The 14,196-nt window shown below is 51.3% G+C and overlaps 1 protein-coding gene across 1 annotated transcript; it reads left to right on the forward strand.

Moving 5' to 3' along the window:
• Positions 1-2,943: 2,943 nt before the first annotated feature.
• LOC101391680 (cytochrome P450 2D14-like) lies at positions 2,944-12,714 on the forward strand. Its single transcript, XM_004437943.3, has 9 exons — positions 2,944-6,684; positions 7,333-7,504; positions 8,133-8,285; positions 8,376-8,536; positions 8,892-9,068; positions 9,248-9,389; positions 9,618-9,805; positions 10,263-10,404; positions 10,506-12,714. Exons 1-9 carry the CDS (start codon positions 6,496-6,498, stop codon positions 10,682-10,684), a joined length of 1,503 nt encoding a protein of 500 aa, XP_004438000.2. The 5' UTR covers positions 2,944-6,495; the 3' UTR covers positions 10,685-12,714.
• The last annotated feature ends 1,482 nt before the right edge of the window (positions 12,715-14,196 follow it).

Here is a 14,196-nt window from a genome sequence, read left to right on the forward strand (position 1 = left end):
GGCCACAGTGTCCAGAGGGCCCCTCCATGCACTGGTGAACACATGTGACACCCTTGGTCCCTGGGGGCGCTCACCCCTCCACCCCAGCACCTTCACCAGAGCAGAAGCCCGGCGAAAGCAGGCTGTGTTCCTAAAACGATAAATCTCCGTAATTGATAGTGTAGAGCAGCAGATTAGAGCCTGCCTCTTTTTTTTAAAAAAAATTATTTTATTGAGGTCATATTGGCTTATAACATTGTATAAATTTCAGGTGTACATTATTATATTTCAGTTTGTTTATAGACTGCACGGTGTTAAGCACCTATAGTCTAGTTTTTATCCATCACCATACATATGTACCCTTTTACCCCTCTCGCCTTCGCTCCTCCCCTCTTTCCCTCTGGTAACCACCGATCTGTTCTCCTTATCTGTGTGTGTGTGTGTGTGTGTGTGTGTGTGTGTGTGTATCGTTCACATGTAAGTGAAATCTTATGGTATTTGTCTTTCTCTGTCTGGCTTATTTTGTTCGCTTAGCATAATACCCTCAAAGTCCATCCACATTTTTGCAAATGGCACGATTTTGTCTTTTTTAAAGGCTTGGGAGTATTCCATTGTGTATATATGTGTGATATCTTGTTTATCCATTCATCCTTTGATGGGCACTTGCGTTGCTTCCACGTCTTAGCTATTGTGAATAATGCTGCAATGAACATAGGGGTCCTTAGATCTTTTTGAATTACTGATTTCATGTCTTTGGATAAATACCCAGTAGTGGGATAGCTGGATCATATGGTATTTCTATTTTTAATTTTTTGAGAAATCTCCATACTGTTTTCCAAAGTGGCTGCACCAGTTTGCACTCCCACCAGCAGTGTATGAGGGTTCCCTTTTCTCCAACACTTGTTATTTCTTGTCTTATCAATTATAGGCATTCTGATGGGTGTGAGGTAATATCTCATTGTAGTTTTATTTTTATTTTTTTGGTGAGGAAGATTTGTTGAGGAAGATGAGCTAACATCTGTTGTCAATCCTCCTCTTTTTGCTAAAGAAGATTGGCCCTGAGCTAACATCTGTGCCCATCTTCCTCTATTTTATTTGTGGGTCACTGCCACAGCATGGCTTGATGAGCAGTGTGTAGGTCCATGCCCGGGATCAAAACCTGCGAAGCCCGGGCTGCTGAAGCAAAGTGTGCGAACTTAAGCATTATGCCATCAGGCTGGCCCTTCATTGTAGTTTTGATTTCAATTTCCCTAATAACTAGTGATGTTGAACATCTTTTCATGTACCTGTTGGCCATTTATTTGTATATCTTCTTTGGAAAAATGTCTATTCATATCCTCTGGCCATTTTTTGATTGGGTTGTTCATTTCTTTATTGTTGAGTTGTACAAGTTCTTTATACCCCTTGTCTAATATATGATTTGCAAGTATTTTCTCCCAGTTCATGGGTTGTCTTTTCATCTTGTTGATGGCTTCCCTTGCCTTGCAGAAGCTGTTTAGTCTGAAGTCCCATTTGTTTTTTTTTCTTTTGTTTCCCTTGCCTGAGGATGATACCGGCCCTGATATCAGTTCCCCTACATTAAACCCAGAATATATGGGGTTAAAACCAAAAGCACTCATCCTCTTTCCCTGCTTTTCTAAGTTACATTCATATGTAACTATTGTTTTTTTTTTTAATCCCTGAACTTGACAAGGCAGATAGAAGTTACTAATTGTTAAAAGGCCAGGTGGCCTCACACTGGGCTCACTTTTGGCTGATTACCAGTTCTTGAGGTTTGTTACAAGGAAACTGATATCAAGAAGCTAAAGCTTCTCAGACCTTAATTCCTCGGCTACCTGGCACCAGAATCCACCATCCGCCACGGAGACAGAGACAGTTGAAGGACACCCACCTGTAATTCCCTTATCTCGCCATCCTCCTTTCTCCAGGCAGCCTCACAGGGCCAAACACAGGCTGGTGGGAAAGCGCTGACCAGCAAGGCCACAGGCTCCCCCTCCCTATAAGCAGCCACATTCCTCACAGCCTTTAAAACCCCTTGCCTCCCAACTTTTGGGGAGACAGGACAAATTTGAAAGCTCTCATCTCCAGGCTGACATCACCCGGAATAAAAATTCTTTCCTTGCCGTAAGCCTGGCTTCCCAGTTTTATTTGGCCCCTCTTATGTGGCGGGTAAAGAACCTGGGTATGTATCCGGTGACAAGTAGACATGGTATTCCAAAAGATACTGCTAAGACTGGTGTCAAAGAGTGTACCGCTTATGTTTTCTTCTAGGAGTTTTATGGTTTCAGGTCTTAAATTCACGTCTTTAATCCATTTTGAGTTAATTTTTGTGTATGGTGTAAGATAACGGTCTACTTTCATTCTTTTGCATGTGGCTGTACAGTTTTCCCAGCACCGTTTACTGAAGAGACTTTCGTTTCTACGTTGTATGTTCTTGGCTCCTTTGTTGAAGACTAGCTGTCCACAGATGTGTAGTCTTATTTCTGGGCTCTCAGTTCTGTTCCATTGATCTGCATGCCTGTTCTTCTGCCAATACCATGCTGTTTTGATTACTATAGCTTTGTAGTATATTTTGATTTCAGGGCGTGTGATACCTCCAACTCTGTTCTTTTTTCTCAGTATTCCTTTGGCTAGTCAGAGTCTTTTGTTGTTCCATATAAATTTTAGGATTCTTTGTTCTATTTCCATGAAGAATGTCATTGATATTCTGATTCAGATTGCATTGAATGTGTAGATTCTTTTAGGTAATATACACATTTCAACTTTGCTTTATTCTTCAAATCCATGAGCATGGAATATCTTTCCATTTCTTTATGACTTCTTTGATTGCTTTCAATAATTTCTTATAGTTTTCAGTGTATAGGTATTTCACCTCCTTGGTTAAATTTATTCTAAGGTATTTTATTTTTCTTGCGATTGTAAATGGGATTCTATTCTTGATTTCTCTTTCTGCTAGTTAATTATTAGTGTATAGAAATGCAATGGATTTTTTATGTTAATTTTATACCTTGCAACATGACTGTATGCGTTGATTATTTCCAATAGTTCTGTGGATTCCTTAGGGATCATATCATCCACAAATAGTGACAGTTTTACTTATTCTTTTCCAATTTGGATCTCTTTTATTTTTTTTTCTTGCCTAATTGCTCTGCCTAGAACTTCCAGGACTATGTTGAATAAGACTAATGAGAGTGGGCATCCTTGTCTTGTTCCTGTTCTCAGAGGGATGGCATTCAGTTTTTCATCATTGAGTATGATGTCCCTGGGTTTGACATATATGGCCTTTATAATCTTGAGGTGGAGCATGGATTATGAAAAGGACCCGAATGCTGCTCTGTGACTTTGACCTCCTGACATGATGACGCCTGAGACTCAGTATCCCTCATGCCTTGGGGATCGTAAAGCCCCCTGCCTTACAGGGCTGTGGGGAGGACATCTGGAGTGAGCAGCAGAGCCTGGCACGTGAGTGCCTGATCAGTGAAAGCTGCAACTACACAATGATTGCAGTGGGCCATCGGCCTCACGATTGTACTGTGTGCTCGTTGTACACACGAGGTTTCCTCAAGGTCCCCCCTGTCCTGGACAACAGGGGTGGGGGAGTCTGCCTGAATTACAGGTGTGTCTGTCCCTGCCTTTCATATCCATGTTGGGGTGACTGTATGGGAGGGCGTGACATATCCCAAACAAAGGATGGATAAAGACAGTTTATCCAGGGCCACTGTGTGACCAACACTCGGACCATCCTGCCCCCTGACTCCCTGCTAACACCACCTGATTCTCTGACAGGACTGGGTAGAAAGTTGGTGCCCACAGGACAAGACATTCAACTGAGGTCAGACGAAGAGGCCACAGCTTGGATCCCGGAAGTTCCCAGGGTGCCCCTGGGTCTTACCCTCTTGGTCTGTTCAGTCACCTCAAAACTGGTCTCCCTGCCTCCTGGAGGGCCAGAGACCCCAGTCTGCACAGTCCAGGCCTCGGCCAAACTTTAAAAACCACAGTCTTCAGCTGCCCCTCTCACACTGCCCCTCACCACCCTGCACAGGACTTTGCAGTGGCCCTTTAGTCCTGCTGCCAGATCACCTTGGCTTGCAGTGCCAATCCAGCCAGAGTCCTCCAGGAAGTGTTCCCTGAAAGTCCTGCTCCAGCCTGGGACAGTGTCCCCGTGACCCTCAAAGCAGTCCTCGCACTGCTGGGCTGGCCTGTCAGCTCTCTGCCTTCCCACTCCTCCTCTTGGTCATGAGCCCATGGAGCAGGGGCCCACCATGGTCTTCTCCCAGGCTGCGAGTGCCCAGCCCAGCACCCAGCACCCAGCACATGGTCCGTCCAACGAGGGTGGCACAGAATCCAAGGCCTGCCCAAGACAAGATGCAGGGAAGGCCCAATAAACTGAGGAATGCCCAGTGGGCCCCAGCAAGCTACACCCTCTGGCCCAAGCCTTGGAGGAGAGTGGGGAGGTGGGAATTCAGAAGGGGAGGAGCAGCTTTCACAAACCAAGCAGGAATTGCAAAGGTTGAAAGCCATTACCGAGAGGCCACAGCCCCGGGGAGCCATCTCTGGGTGGCCATCTCTGAGTGGGGGAAGTCCGCAGGCACCCTGGGAAGAAGCTGGTCCTCTTACTGCTGGGAAGTGAGTGATGGAGAGAACTGGGGGGACACGGTGGGGAGTGCCTCCTGCAGGCCCTCCTTCAGCTCTGGGAGAGGCCTCCCCAGATGTTTCCAGAATGAGAGCTTGCTTCAAATCCCCAGAGATCGGTGAGGGGGCCTGATCCCTACCCAGGAAATGTCCTTTCCTCACCCTCTTGGCTCTTGTGCCTTCATATTTGAGTGGGTTTTGGCCTCAGAGTTCCCATCAGCTTCACTGATTTTAAAACTCAGCCTCAAATCCCACCACTTTTCTTGTTGAAAAAGGAGTGTGCTGCGGCCAGCGGGCAGCAGCCCTGCCCTGGCCTGGTGTGGTCACACCCCGTGCTTGGAGGCAGCGAGAGGCTGAGCAAGAAGGAGGGCCTGGGAGCCCCAATTCCAGCTGGGAAGTGGCACACACTGGTACAGGGTGGTGCCATGGTTTGCATCTTTCCTTGTGGGACCACAGAGTAAGGATTGGCAGGGATGGGGCTGGAGCAGGGGGACCTGGCCCAGGGAGAGGGAGGAGGCCAGCAAAGGGGGAGGCCAGAGAATCCACTCCTTTTGGTCCTCAGCAGGCCTGTGAAAGTGCAAAGAAATTACATCATCCCCACTTCCTTTCCAACTCCTTGTCTTCCAGAAAGAGTTTGAGCAGCTGATGTTCAAGGACCAATGACAATGAGGAGGAGGAAGCAGGCCCCCTCCTCTGGGGACAGAGTCACATCCTATGCTAAGCCACCCTAGTACCCTGAGCTTCCTGGCAGCTCAGTCAACAAGGGCAAGTGCCCACCCCACATCCAAGTCAGGAAAGTGCACACAGGCACGAGGAGATTCATCACCTGGGTGGCCTCATGAGCTAGGAGGTCAAGGACCAGTTTGTAACCAACTTAGGAAGGGTCTCCTGGCCATTGAACTGGCTGGTTGGGTGACTAGGATGGTCTGAAAGCAACTCTGCTGCCTCCCCACTCCCAGATTCAAAAGTGCCTCAGCCACAAGCAGTGGGAAACTGAGGAAACTGAGCCAGGTGCCAGCCAGGTGAGGGTCCTCAGCATCACTGCCAGCCGCCTACATGCGGAGAGAGAAGGGGTCGGGAGGATTGACTCCAGGCAACCACTGAGAACAGGTGCCTTGGTGCTGGGTCTGTGTGTGTGTGTGTGTGTATGGTACATGTAGTAATGTGTGTGTATATGTGTTTTTGCGGGTGTGTAAATGTGTGTGTGCATGTGCTGTGTGTCAGTCTTTGAGCAAGTGGGTAGTGTCTGAATGTGTGAGTGTGTGATCTGTGTCTGTGTGTACTGAGTGTACTAGTATGAAAAGTGGGACATGGAGAACTCATCCCCCCCAACCTCCCTGTTGTCCCTCTGATCGTTGTGCCCTCCCTGAGAGTGCCAGTAACAAACCTGGGAGGTGAAGGTCACTCAGGAGGAGGCAGGTGAGATATGGGAAGGCAAGAATGTGTTCTGGGGATGAGGCTGTGACCACCTTAGGGAGTGTGAGCCTGATATGACAGGTGGGGGGAGGGTCAAGTCCAAAGACCCCTGGTTCTTCCTCGGAGCCTGTACAATGCTGGGGAGTAGGCTGGGAGTGGGGACATATTGTCTCTCCCCCACCCCCACCCAGGATATGCACCTGGAGAGGGCAGCAGGGACAGGACATCTGTGGCCTCCCCTGCACTGACCTTCCCCGGCCCCTCCCTGCACCCTCTGGCAGCTCAGTCACGCCAAGAAGTTGGCTCAGGGTAGAGGACAAAGGCCAGTCTCAGCTCCCTTCATAAAGAGGGCCCAGGCTGGTCAGCCCTCAGTGTTGGTGAGAGTGCCCTGCCTGGCCAGGACCTAGGTGCCTGGTGTGGTGAGGGGTCCAGTGTGTCCAGAGGAGCCCAGTGCTCACCGAGGCAGCCATGGGGCTGCTGACCGGAGAGACACTGGGGCCCCTGGCCGTGGCCGTGGCCATCTTCCTGCTCCTGGTGGACCTGATGCACCGACGCCAACGCTGGGCCCCACGCTACCCACCAGGCCCCATGCCCCTGCCTGGGCTGGGCAACCTGCTGCAGGTGGACTTCCAGGACACGCATTGCTGCTTTACTCAGGTGAGGAAGGTGGGGGGTAGGCACAGAGGTCACAGGGAGCTGGGTGGAAAGGAGGAGGCAGGTTTGAGAGGCCTCCTGGGGGAGGGCATCTGTGCAGGGCCTGGAGGACAGTCTGAATTTTCCAGTCAAAGGTCAGAGAGGACAAAGGCCTGGAGGGGGTGGGACTTGGCAGTGAGTTTGGGATGCAGTGAGACAGAGCTTAAGTTGTGTGAGCCTGAGTCTCTTCTAAGGACAGCAGGAGGAAAGGTCTTGAGATTGGGGGAGAGGAGTCTGGTGATGAGCCCTGTTTAATCAGGAAATCGAGGTCAAGAAGGGACAGTGACCAGGTTCAAATCTTTTGCTGCTGTGAGACCTTGGGCCTCACTGCTCACCTCTGTGAACCTCAGTTTCTCACCTGTGAAATCTGATGCTAACTTGGCGTTCTGACAATTTTGGTGACCTTTGCAAAGTCATAGGTGGGAGGCCTGATCCAACGTGAAGTCCTCTACCATATAGGACGTGACCCCTAGGGTCACAAGGCCAGATAAAGTCCTTGCATAGGCTTGGTGCTGGCGCCCAGGGTCCCCCAAGGCTAACCCCATGAGACTGGGTCAGGCAACGTTGCTGCGGGGCCGGGCTTCACCAGTGCCCTTGACCCTCGGCCTGCAGCTGCGGCGCCGCTTCGGGGACGTGTTCAGCCTGCAGCTGGCCTGGACGCCCGTGGTCGTAGTCAACGGGCTGGCGGCTATACGCGAGGCGCTGGTGGACCACAGCGACGACACCTCCGACCGCCCACCTGCGCCCATCTTCGAGCACCTGGGCTTCGGGCCGCGCTCGGAGGGCAAGTAGAGGAGGGGAGGACAGCAGCCCGGCGGGGACTGGGCGCGCAGTGACCCGTGACCCGGCAGGGCCAAGCGGAGGCCGGGTGGTGGACCTGCGGTGCAGGGAAGAGTCAGCGAATTTGAAGGGGCCTCAGGTGGAGGAAAGAGCCAAGAGTGGGGAGGGGGATGTGGGTGGGTGGAGGGCGAGGGTTTACGAGGAGTGGGCGCCCCCCGGGCATCTTCTATGAGATAGGGGGTGTCCGGGCTGCGGAAGGCGGCGGACGGAGTCAGTGTGGGCGGGGCAGGGGGCGGGTCAGGACCGTCTCTGAATGAGAAAGGGGTCATGGCGGGCAGAGCCACGAGCAGGGCCGAGACCTGCCTGCAGTGGGGAGACCTGGCGAGCAATGTGGGCGGACAGAGGGTGGGACTTGTCCCCAGTCGAAAAGGGGTGTAAAGAGAGCGGAATTTGCTGGGAAGGAGAACGAGGTTAGAGTGGGAGGCAAAGGGGAGAGAATATGTTAGCAAGGGCGGGGGGCGGGGCATGTCGCTGGCTGAGACCGAAAGGCACGCGAGCCATTGGACAGGGTGTTGGTGCAGAGGCGGGGCCCGGGCACACTTGGACCACGCCCACGTCCGCCCCGCCCCCAGGGGTGGTCTTTGCCCGCTATGGACCCGCGTGGCGGGAGCAGCGGCGCTTCTCCGTGTCCACCCTGCGCAACTTCGGCCTGGGCAAGAAGTCACTGGAGCAGTGGGTGACCGAGGAGGCCTCGTGCCTCTGCGCCGCCTTCGCAGACCAGGCCGGTGAGTGCTGGGCTGAGGGACAGGAGACAGGGATGGAGGCTGGGAAGAGGAGATGGAGGCGACCCCCTGACCTGCACCGTCCCCTCCCAGGACGCCCCTTTAGCCCCAACGCCCTCCTGAATAAAGCGGTGGGCAACGTGATCGCCTCCCTCACCTTTGGACGCCGTTTCCAGTACAACGACCCGCGCTTCAACAAGCTATTGGACCGAACACTGCACTTGCTGAAGGAAGACACAGGCTTCCTGCCAGAGGTGCGATGGTGGAGGGGGCCAAGGAGCCCTGCAGGCGAGCTCCGTGGGGGAGGACTCTGCCCTGCAATGGGCCTCCTTGGAGGTGGATTTATCTAGAGGGCTGTTGGGCCAGCAGACCCCAGGAGCGGGCTAAGGAGCCTGTACCTCCTACATTGGAAGCCACCAGAACCCATGAGATGTAGATTTTATGTTTATCCTTCTGACGCCCAAGGCAGGAGACAGGGTTGAGGTCTGGACGTTGGGGAGGAACCAGGTCAATGGTGGGGACACCCTGGAGGTGGCTGGCATCTGACTGGTGGAGGTGAACACCTGAGCACAGGCAGGACGCAGGGCCCCACATCTGTGGCCTGCACAGGTGCTGAACACGATCCCCGGGCTCCTGCGAATTCCGGGGCTGACTGCCAAGATCTTTCCTGGGCATAGGGCCTTCATGGCCCTGCTGGATGAGCTGATTGCTGAGCACAGGATGACACGGGACCCGGCCCAGCCTCCCCGAGACCTGACTGACACCTTCGTGGACCAGGTGGAGAAGGTGAGGTGCAAGGGACAGGGTCAGAGGTTGCAGGTTGAGGGGCCCATGAAGGGAGCCCAGGCAAGGTGGGTCCTGTGTATCACCCAGTGATCAGGCACCCAGGCTGATGAGTACAGAGTGGAAGGTAATTTGGGGTTTCCTCCCTCTGCGCCTGAGCCCACCCTCTCTGCCTGGCCCAGGCCAAAGGAAACCCCGAGAGCAGCTTCAATGATGAGAACCTGCGCCAGGTAGTGACTGACCTGTTCACTGCTGGGATGGTGACCACCTCGACCACGCTGGCCTGGGCCCTCCTGCTCATGATCCTGCATCCGGACGTGCAGCGTGAGCCCAGCCTGGGGGCCTGGTGGGATGGGCCAGGGAGGAGAGGGCCAGGCTTGGGGCCCTGAGCTTGGTATGGCCGCCAGGAGCTCTGAGCAGAGGCAGGGCCCTGGCTCAGAGGTCAGAGTGACCTCCTCCTCCCCGTGGGCACAGCCCCTGCACAGGAGTCAGGGGGAGGTCGGGGTCCAGCCCCCTGGCTTCTGACCACTGTGGGGACGCTTGTCTGTGCAGGCCGTGTCCAACAGGAGATCGATGAAGTGATAGGACAGGCACGGCGCCCAGAGATGGGGGACCAGACCCACATGCCCTTCACCATGGCCGTGGTCCATGAGGTGCAGCGCTTTGGGGACATCATCCCACTGGGCTTGCCCCATATGACATCCCGTGACATTGAAGTGCAAGGCTTCCTCATCCCCAAGGTAGGTCTGCGGCCCTGCTCACCCCAGCTCAGCTCCACCTGCCCCATAGTGGCCCCAGCATGGCCATTCCCAGGTGGGGCCAGGCCTGGAACCCAAGCCACTAATCCTCATTTTCACAGGCACCAACTGTCCAGCTGCAGGGATGAAGCAGAGGCAGGGCTGGCCCTGTCCATTCAGTGACCCCTAGGGGGCTAAAGGGAGTGACAACCTAAAATATTCCCCAATATGTTGGAGGAACCCGTATATGCCGGGACAGGTGGTAGGGACGGCTTCCCTGACAGGCAGGTCACTTGGCCCTGCCATGGGTACAGGGAGGGTGCGGGAAATTTCTTGGCCTGTGATAGACTTGAGTGAGTCCAGGTGTGTAGCAGGCAGAAAGTGGCCTGTATGTGTTTGGTGGCAGGGGTCGGGGGGTCCTCCAGCCCAGACGCCACCCATGCCAGGCATCTCCTGCCAGGGGACAACACTCATCACCAACCTGTCATCGGTGCTGAAGGACGAGACCGTCTGGAAGAAGCCCTTCCGCTTCCACCCCGAACACTTCCTGGACGCCCAGGGCCGCTTCATCAAGCAGGAGGCCTTCATGCCCTTCTCAGCAGGTGCCTGTGGGGAGCCTGGCTCGCTGTCCCCTCCTGAGGGAGTCTTAGAGGCATGGAGCCCAGGCCCCCAGCCTCACTGACCCTCCCATACCCACCCACAGGCCGCCGCTTGTGCCTCGGGGAGCCCCTGGCCCGCATGGAGCTCTTCCTCTTCTTCACCTGCCTCCTGCAGCACTTCAGCTTCTCGGTGCCCACTGGGCAGCCCCGCCCCAGTCGCCATGGCATCTTTGGCATCGTGGTGAACCCGTGCCCTTACCAGCTCCTTGCTGTGCCCCGCTAGAGGGGGACGCCAAGCCCCCAACCTGCTCCTTGAAGGGGCCCTGGTGTCCAATAAACCAGTGTGATGGCTCCAACATGGCTTGAGTCCCACCTGGGCCCCCTGATCAGCCCCTGGCAGAGAGGCAGCCTCAGCAGCCTCCCCAAGGCCAGCTCCTACCCCTGCCTGATCCAGCCTCACCTGCCATTTGACCCCATTTGAGAGATGGGAATACTGAGGCTCAGAAGGGACAGCTTACCCCCTAGTCTCCCATGGAGACCCAGAACTGGCTGCCCTGGTTGGTGACTAAGTCCATGTAGAAGTCTTGACTCCTGGGTGTCAGGGAGCGTGAGGAGTGTGAATGGGCTTCTGATAGGAATCAGCCCAATCCCTGGCTGGGTGAGCACCCTCAGCTTCAGGGATTCACTACAAGTACTCACAGGAGTCAGAAAAGCTGTTACACTCACAGTTATCGTTTTTCCAGAGAAAGGATCGCGATAGAATCAGCAGTGGTCAAAGGCACATAGGGCCGGCCCGGTGGCTTAGCAGTTAAGTGCGCGCGCTCCGCTACTGGTGGCCCGGATTCGGCTCCCGGGTGTGGACCAACGCACTGCTTCTCCGGCCATGCTGAGGCCGCGTCCCACATACAGCAACTAGAAGGGTGTGCAACTATGACATACAACTATCTACTGGGGCTATGGGGGAGGAAAAAAGGAGGAGGATTGGCAATAGATGTTAGCTCAGAGCCGGTCTTCCTCAGCAAAAAGAGGAGGATTAGCATGAATGTTAGCTCAGGGCTGATCTTCCTCACACACACAAAAAAAAGGCACATAGGTGGAGTTCAGGAAGAGCGGGCACAAGCTTCCAGCTGTCTCTCCCAGAGGATTTGTGCAGACAGTGCTCAGTTCTCCCAGCAATGATGTGGGACACAGCAGAGAGTATCGCTCACCAGGGAACCTGACCCAAGTCTGGGTGTCCAGGGATTTTGTTGGGGGTCAGTCACTTAGATTCGGAGAGCCTCATGGCTGACCTCAGTTACTCAGAGTCCAGCCCCTGTCAAGGTTGAACAGTGTGGCCCCAGGCACCCCCCCATCAATCACACTGTTGGCAGAAACTATGTGGTGTGACCCCAGGCCCCAGGTACAGAGACGCTCTTGTCAGGCAGGTCATCCCAAGGGTGTAGGGGATGTTTCCCCAGAGCTTGTCAAGGGCCAGGCGCTGTTTTTGGAATGTGCAGGGATGGAAAACCCCAAACCTGAGTAAACTTTTTACTGCACAGGCCACCCCCCTGGTTTTTGGCTCCTACAGCGAAATGGTCACATTTCTTTGAGTATCTACATTTTGTGTGTGTATGAAGTAAAATACACACAACATAAAATTTGCCATCTTAATTATTTTTGTGTACAGTTCAATCCTATTTAGTTCTCATATTGTTATATAACCATCACCCCATCCATCTCCAGAACTCTTTTCACCTTCAAAAGTGAAACTCTGTCCCCCTTAGACAATAACTCCCCATGCCCCCTCCCCATAGCCCCTTGCAATCACCAGTCTGCTTTCTGTCTCTATGAATTTGACTATCTAGGGACCTCGCAGAAGTGGAATCATACAGTATTTGCCTTTTTGTTACTGACTTTTTCACTTACCACGATGTCCTCAGGGTTCATCTATGTTGTGACATGTGTCAGAATTTCTTTCCTTTTTTTAGGCTGAATAATACTCCATTGTATGTATACACCACATTTGCTTATCCCTTCATCCCTTCATCCATCTGTTGATGGACCCTTGAGTTGCTTCTACCTTTCAGGTATTGTGAGTAATGCAGCTATGAACATGGGGTACAAATATCTCTTTGAGGCTCTGCTTTCAATTTGTGGGTATATAACTACGGGACTGTTTTCCACAGCAGGTGCGCCATTTTACATTCCCACCAGTAGAGCACAGGGGTTCTGATTCTCCACATCCTTGCCAACACTTGCTATTTTCTGTTTTGATGTTAGTAGCCATTCTAATGGGTGTGAGGTGGTATCTCGTTGTGGTTTTGATTTGCATTTTCCAAAAGATGAGTGATATTGAGCATCTTTTCATGTGCTTATTGTCCACATGTACAATGTACAATGTCCATTTCTTTGCAGAAATGTCTATTCAAGTTCTTTTCCCATTCTAAAATTGGGTTGGCTGTTTTGTTGTTATTGTTGAGTTTTAGGAGTTCTCTATATATTCTAGATATTAATCTCTTATCAGATACAGTCATGCTTTGCATAATGATATGTAGCGCAATGACTACTGCATGTGTGACAGTGGTTCCATAGGATTATTACCATGTAGCCTAGGTGTGTAGTAGGCTGTACCATCTAGGTTTGTGTAAGTACATCTAGGTTTGTGATGTTCACTCAGTGAAGAAATCACCTAACGACACATTTCTCAAAACATGTCCCTGTCATTAAGTGATGTGTGTGTCTATTTTTTTTGCAAATATTTTCTCCCATCTGTAGGTTGACTTTTTACTCTGTTGATAGTATCTTTTTTAATTGAATTATTTTATTGAGGTCATATTGGCTTATAACATTGTGTAAATTTCAGGTGTACATCACTGTATTTCAGTTTCTGTATAGACTGCATTGTGTTCACCACCAATAGTCTAGTTTTTATCCATCACCCAAAATATGTTGTTTTACTCCTTTCGCAATCCCCCAATCGCCTTCCCCTCTGGTAACCACTAATCTGTTCTCTTAATCCATGTGTTCATTTATCTTCCACATGTGAGTGAAATCATATGTTGTTTTTCTTTTTGTGTCTGACTTATTCTGCCTTGCATAATACCATTAAGACTCATCCATGTTGTCGCAAATGGCACGATTTTGTTTATTTTTTATAGCTTAGCAGTATTCCATATATATATATATATATATATATATATACCGCATCTTCTTTATCCATTCATCCCTTGATGGGCACTTTGGTTGCTTTCAGGTCTTGGCTATTGTGAATAATGCTGTGATGAACGTAAAGATGCATAAATCTCCTAGAATTGTTGATTTCATGTTCTTTGGATAAATACCCAGTAGTGGGATAGCTGGATAATATGGTATTTCTATTTTTAATTTTTTGAGAAATCTCCATATTGTTTTCCATAGTGGCTGCACCAGTTTGCATTCCCACCAGCAATGTATGAGAGTTCCCTTTTCTCCACATCCTCTCCAACACTTATTTCTTGTCTTGTTAATTATAGCCATTCTGACGGGTGTGAGGTGATATCTCATTTTGTTTTGATTTGTATTTCCCTAATAATTAGTGATGTTGAACATCTTTTCATGTGCCTGTTGGCCATCAGTATATCTTCTTTGTAAAAAAATGTCTCTTCATATCCTCTGCCCATTTTTGGATCAGTTTGTTCATATTTTTGTTGTTGAGTTGTACAAGTCCTTATATATATTGGAAATTAACCCCTTCTAGGATATATAATTTGCAAATATTTTCTCCCAGTTACTGGGTTATCTTTTCATTTTGTTGGTGGTTTCTTTTGATGTGCAGAA

This window comes from Ceratotherium simum, chromosome 25, assembly GCF_057802395.1.
Source record: "Ceratotherium simum simum isolate JZ-2026a chromosome 25, ASM5780239v1, whole genome shotgun sequence".
NCBI lineage: Eukaryota > Metazoa > Chordata > Mammalia > Perissodactyla > Rhinocerotidae > Ceratotherium > Ceratotherium simum.

Bases quoted from the DNA above. Each gene is read 5' to 3' on its own strand.
- LOC101391680 (XM_004437943.3), top strand. From the start codon at position 6,496: ATGGGGCTGCTGACCGGAGAGACACTGGGGCCCCTGGCCGTGGCCGTG. The intron at 9,390-9,617 runs GTGAGCCCAGCC...TTGTCTGTGCAG, and splicing joins CCTGCATCCGGACGTGCAGC to GCCGTGTCCAACAGGAGATC. The intron at 10,405-10,505 runs GTGCCTGTGGGG...ACCCACCCACAG, and splicing joins CTTCATGCCCTTCTCAGCAG to GCCGCCGCTTGTGCCTCGGG.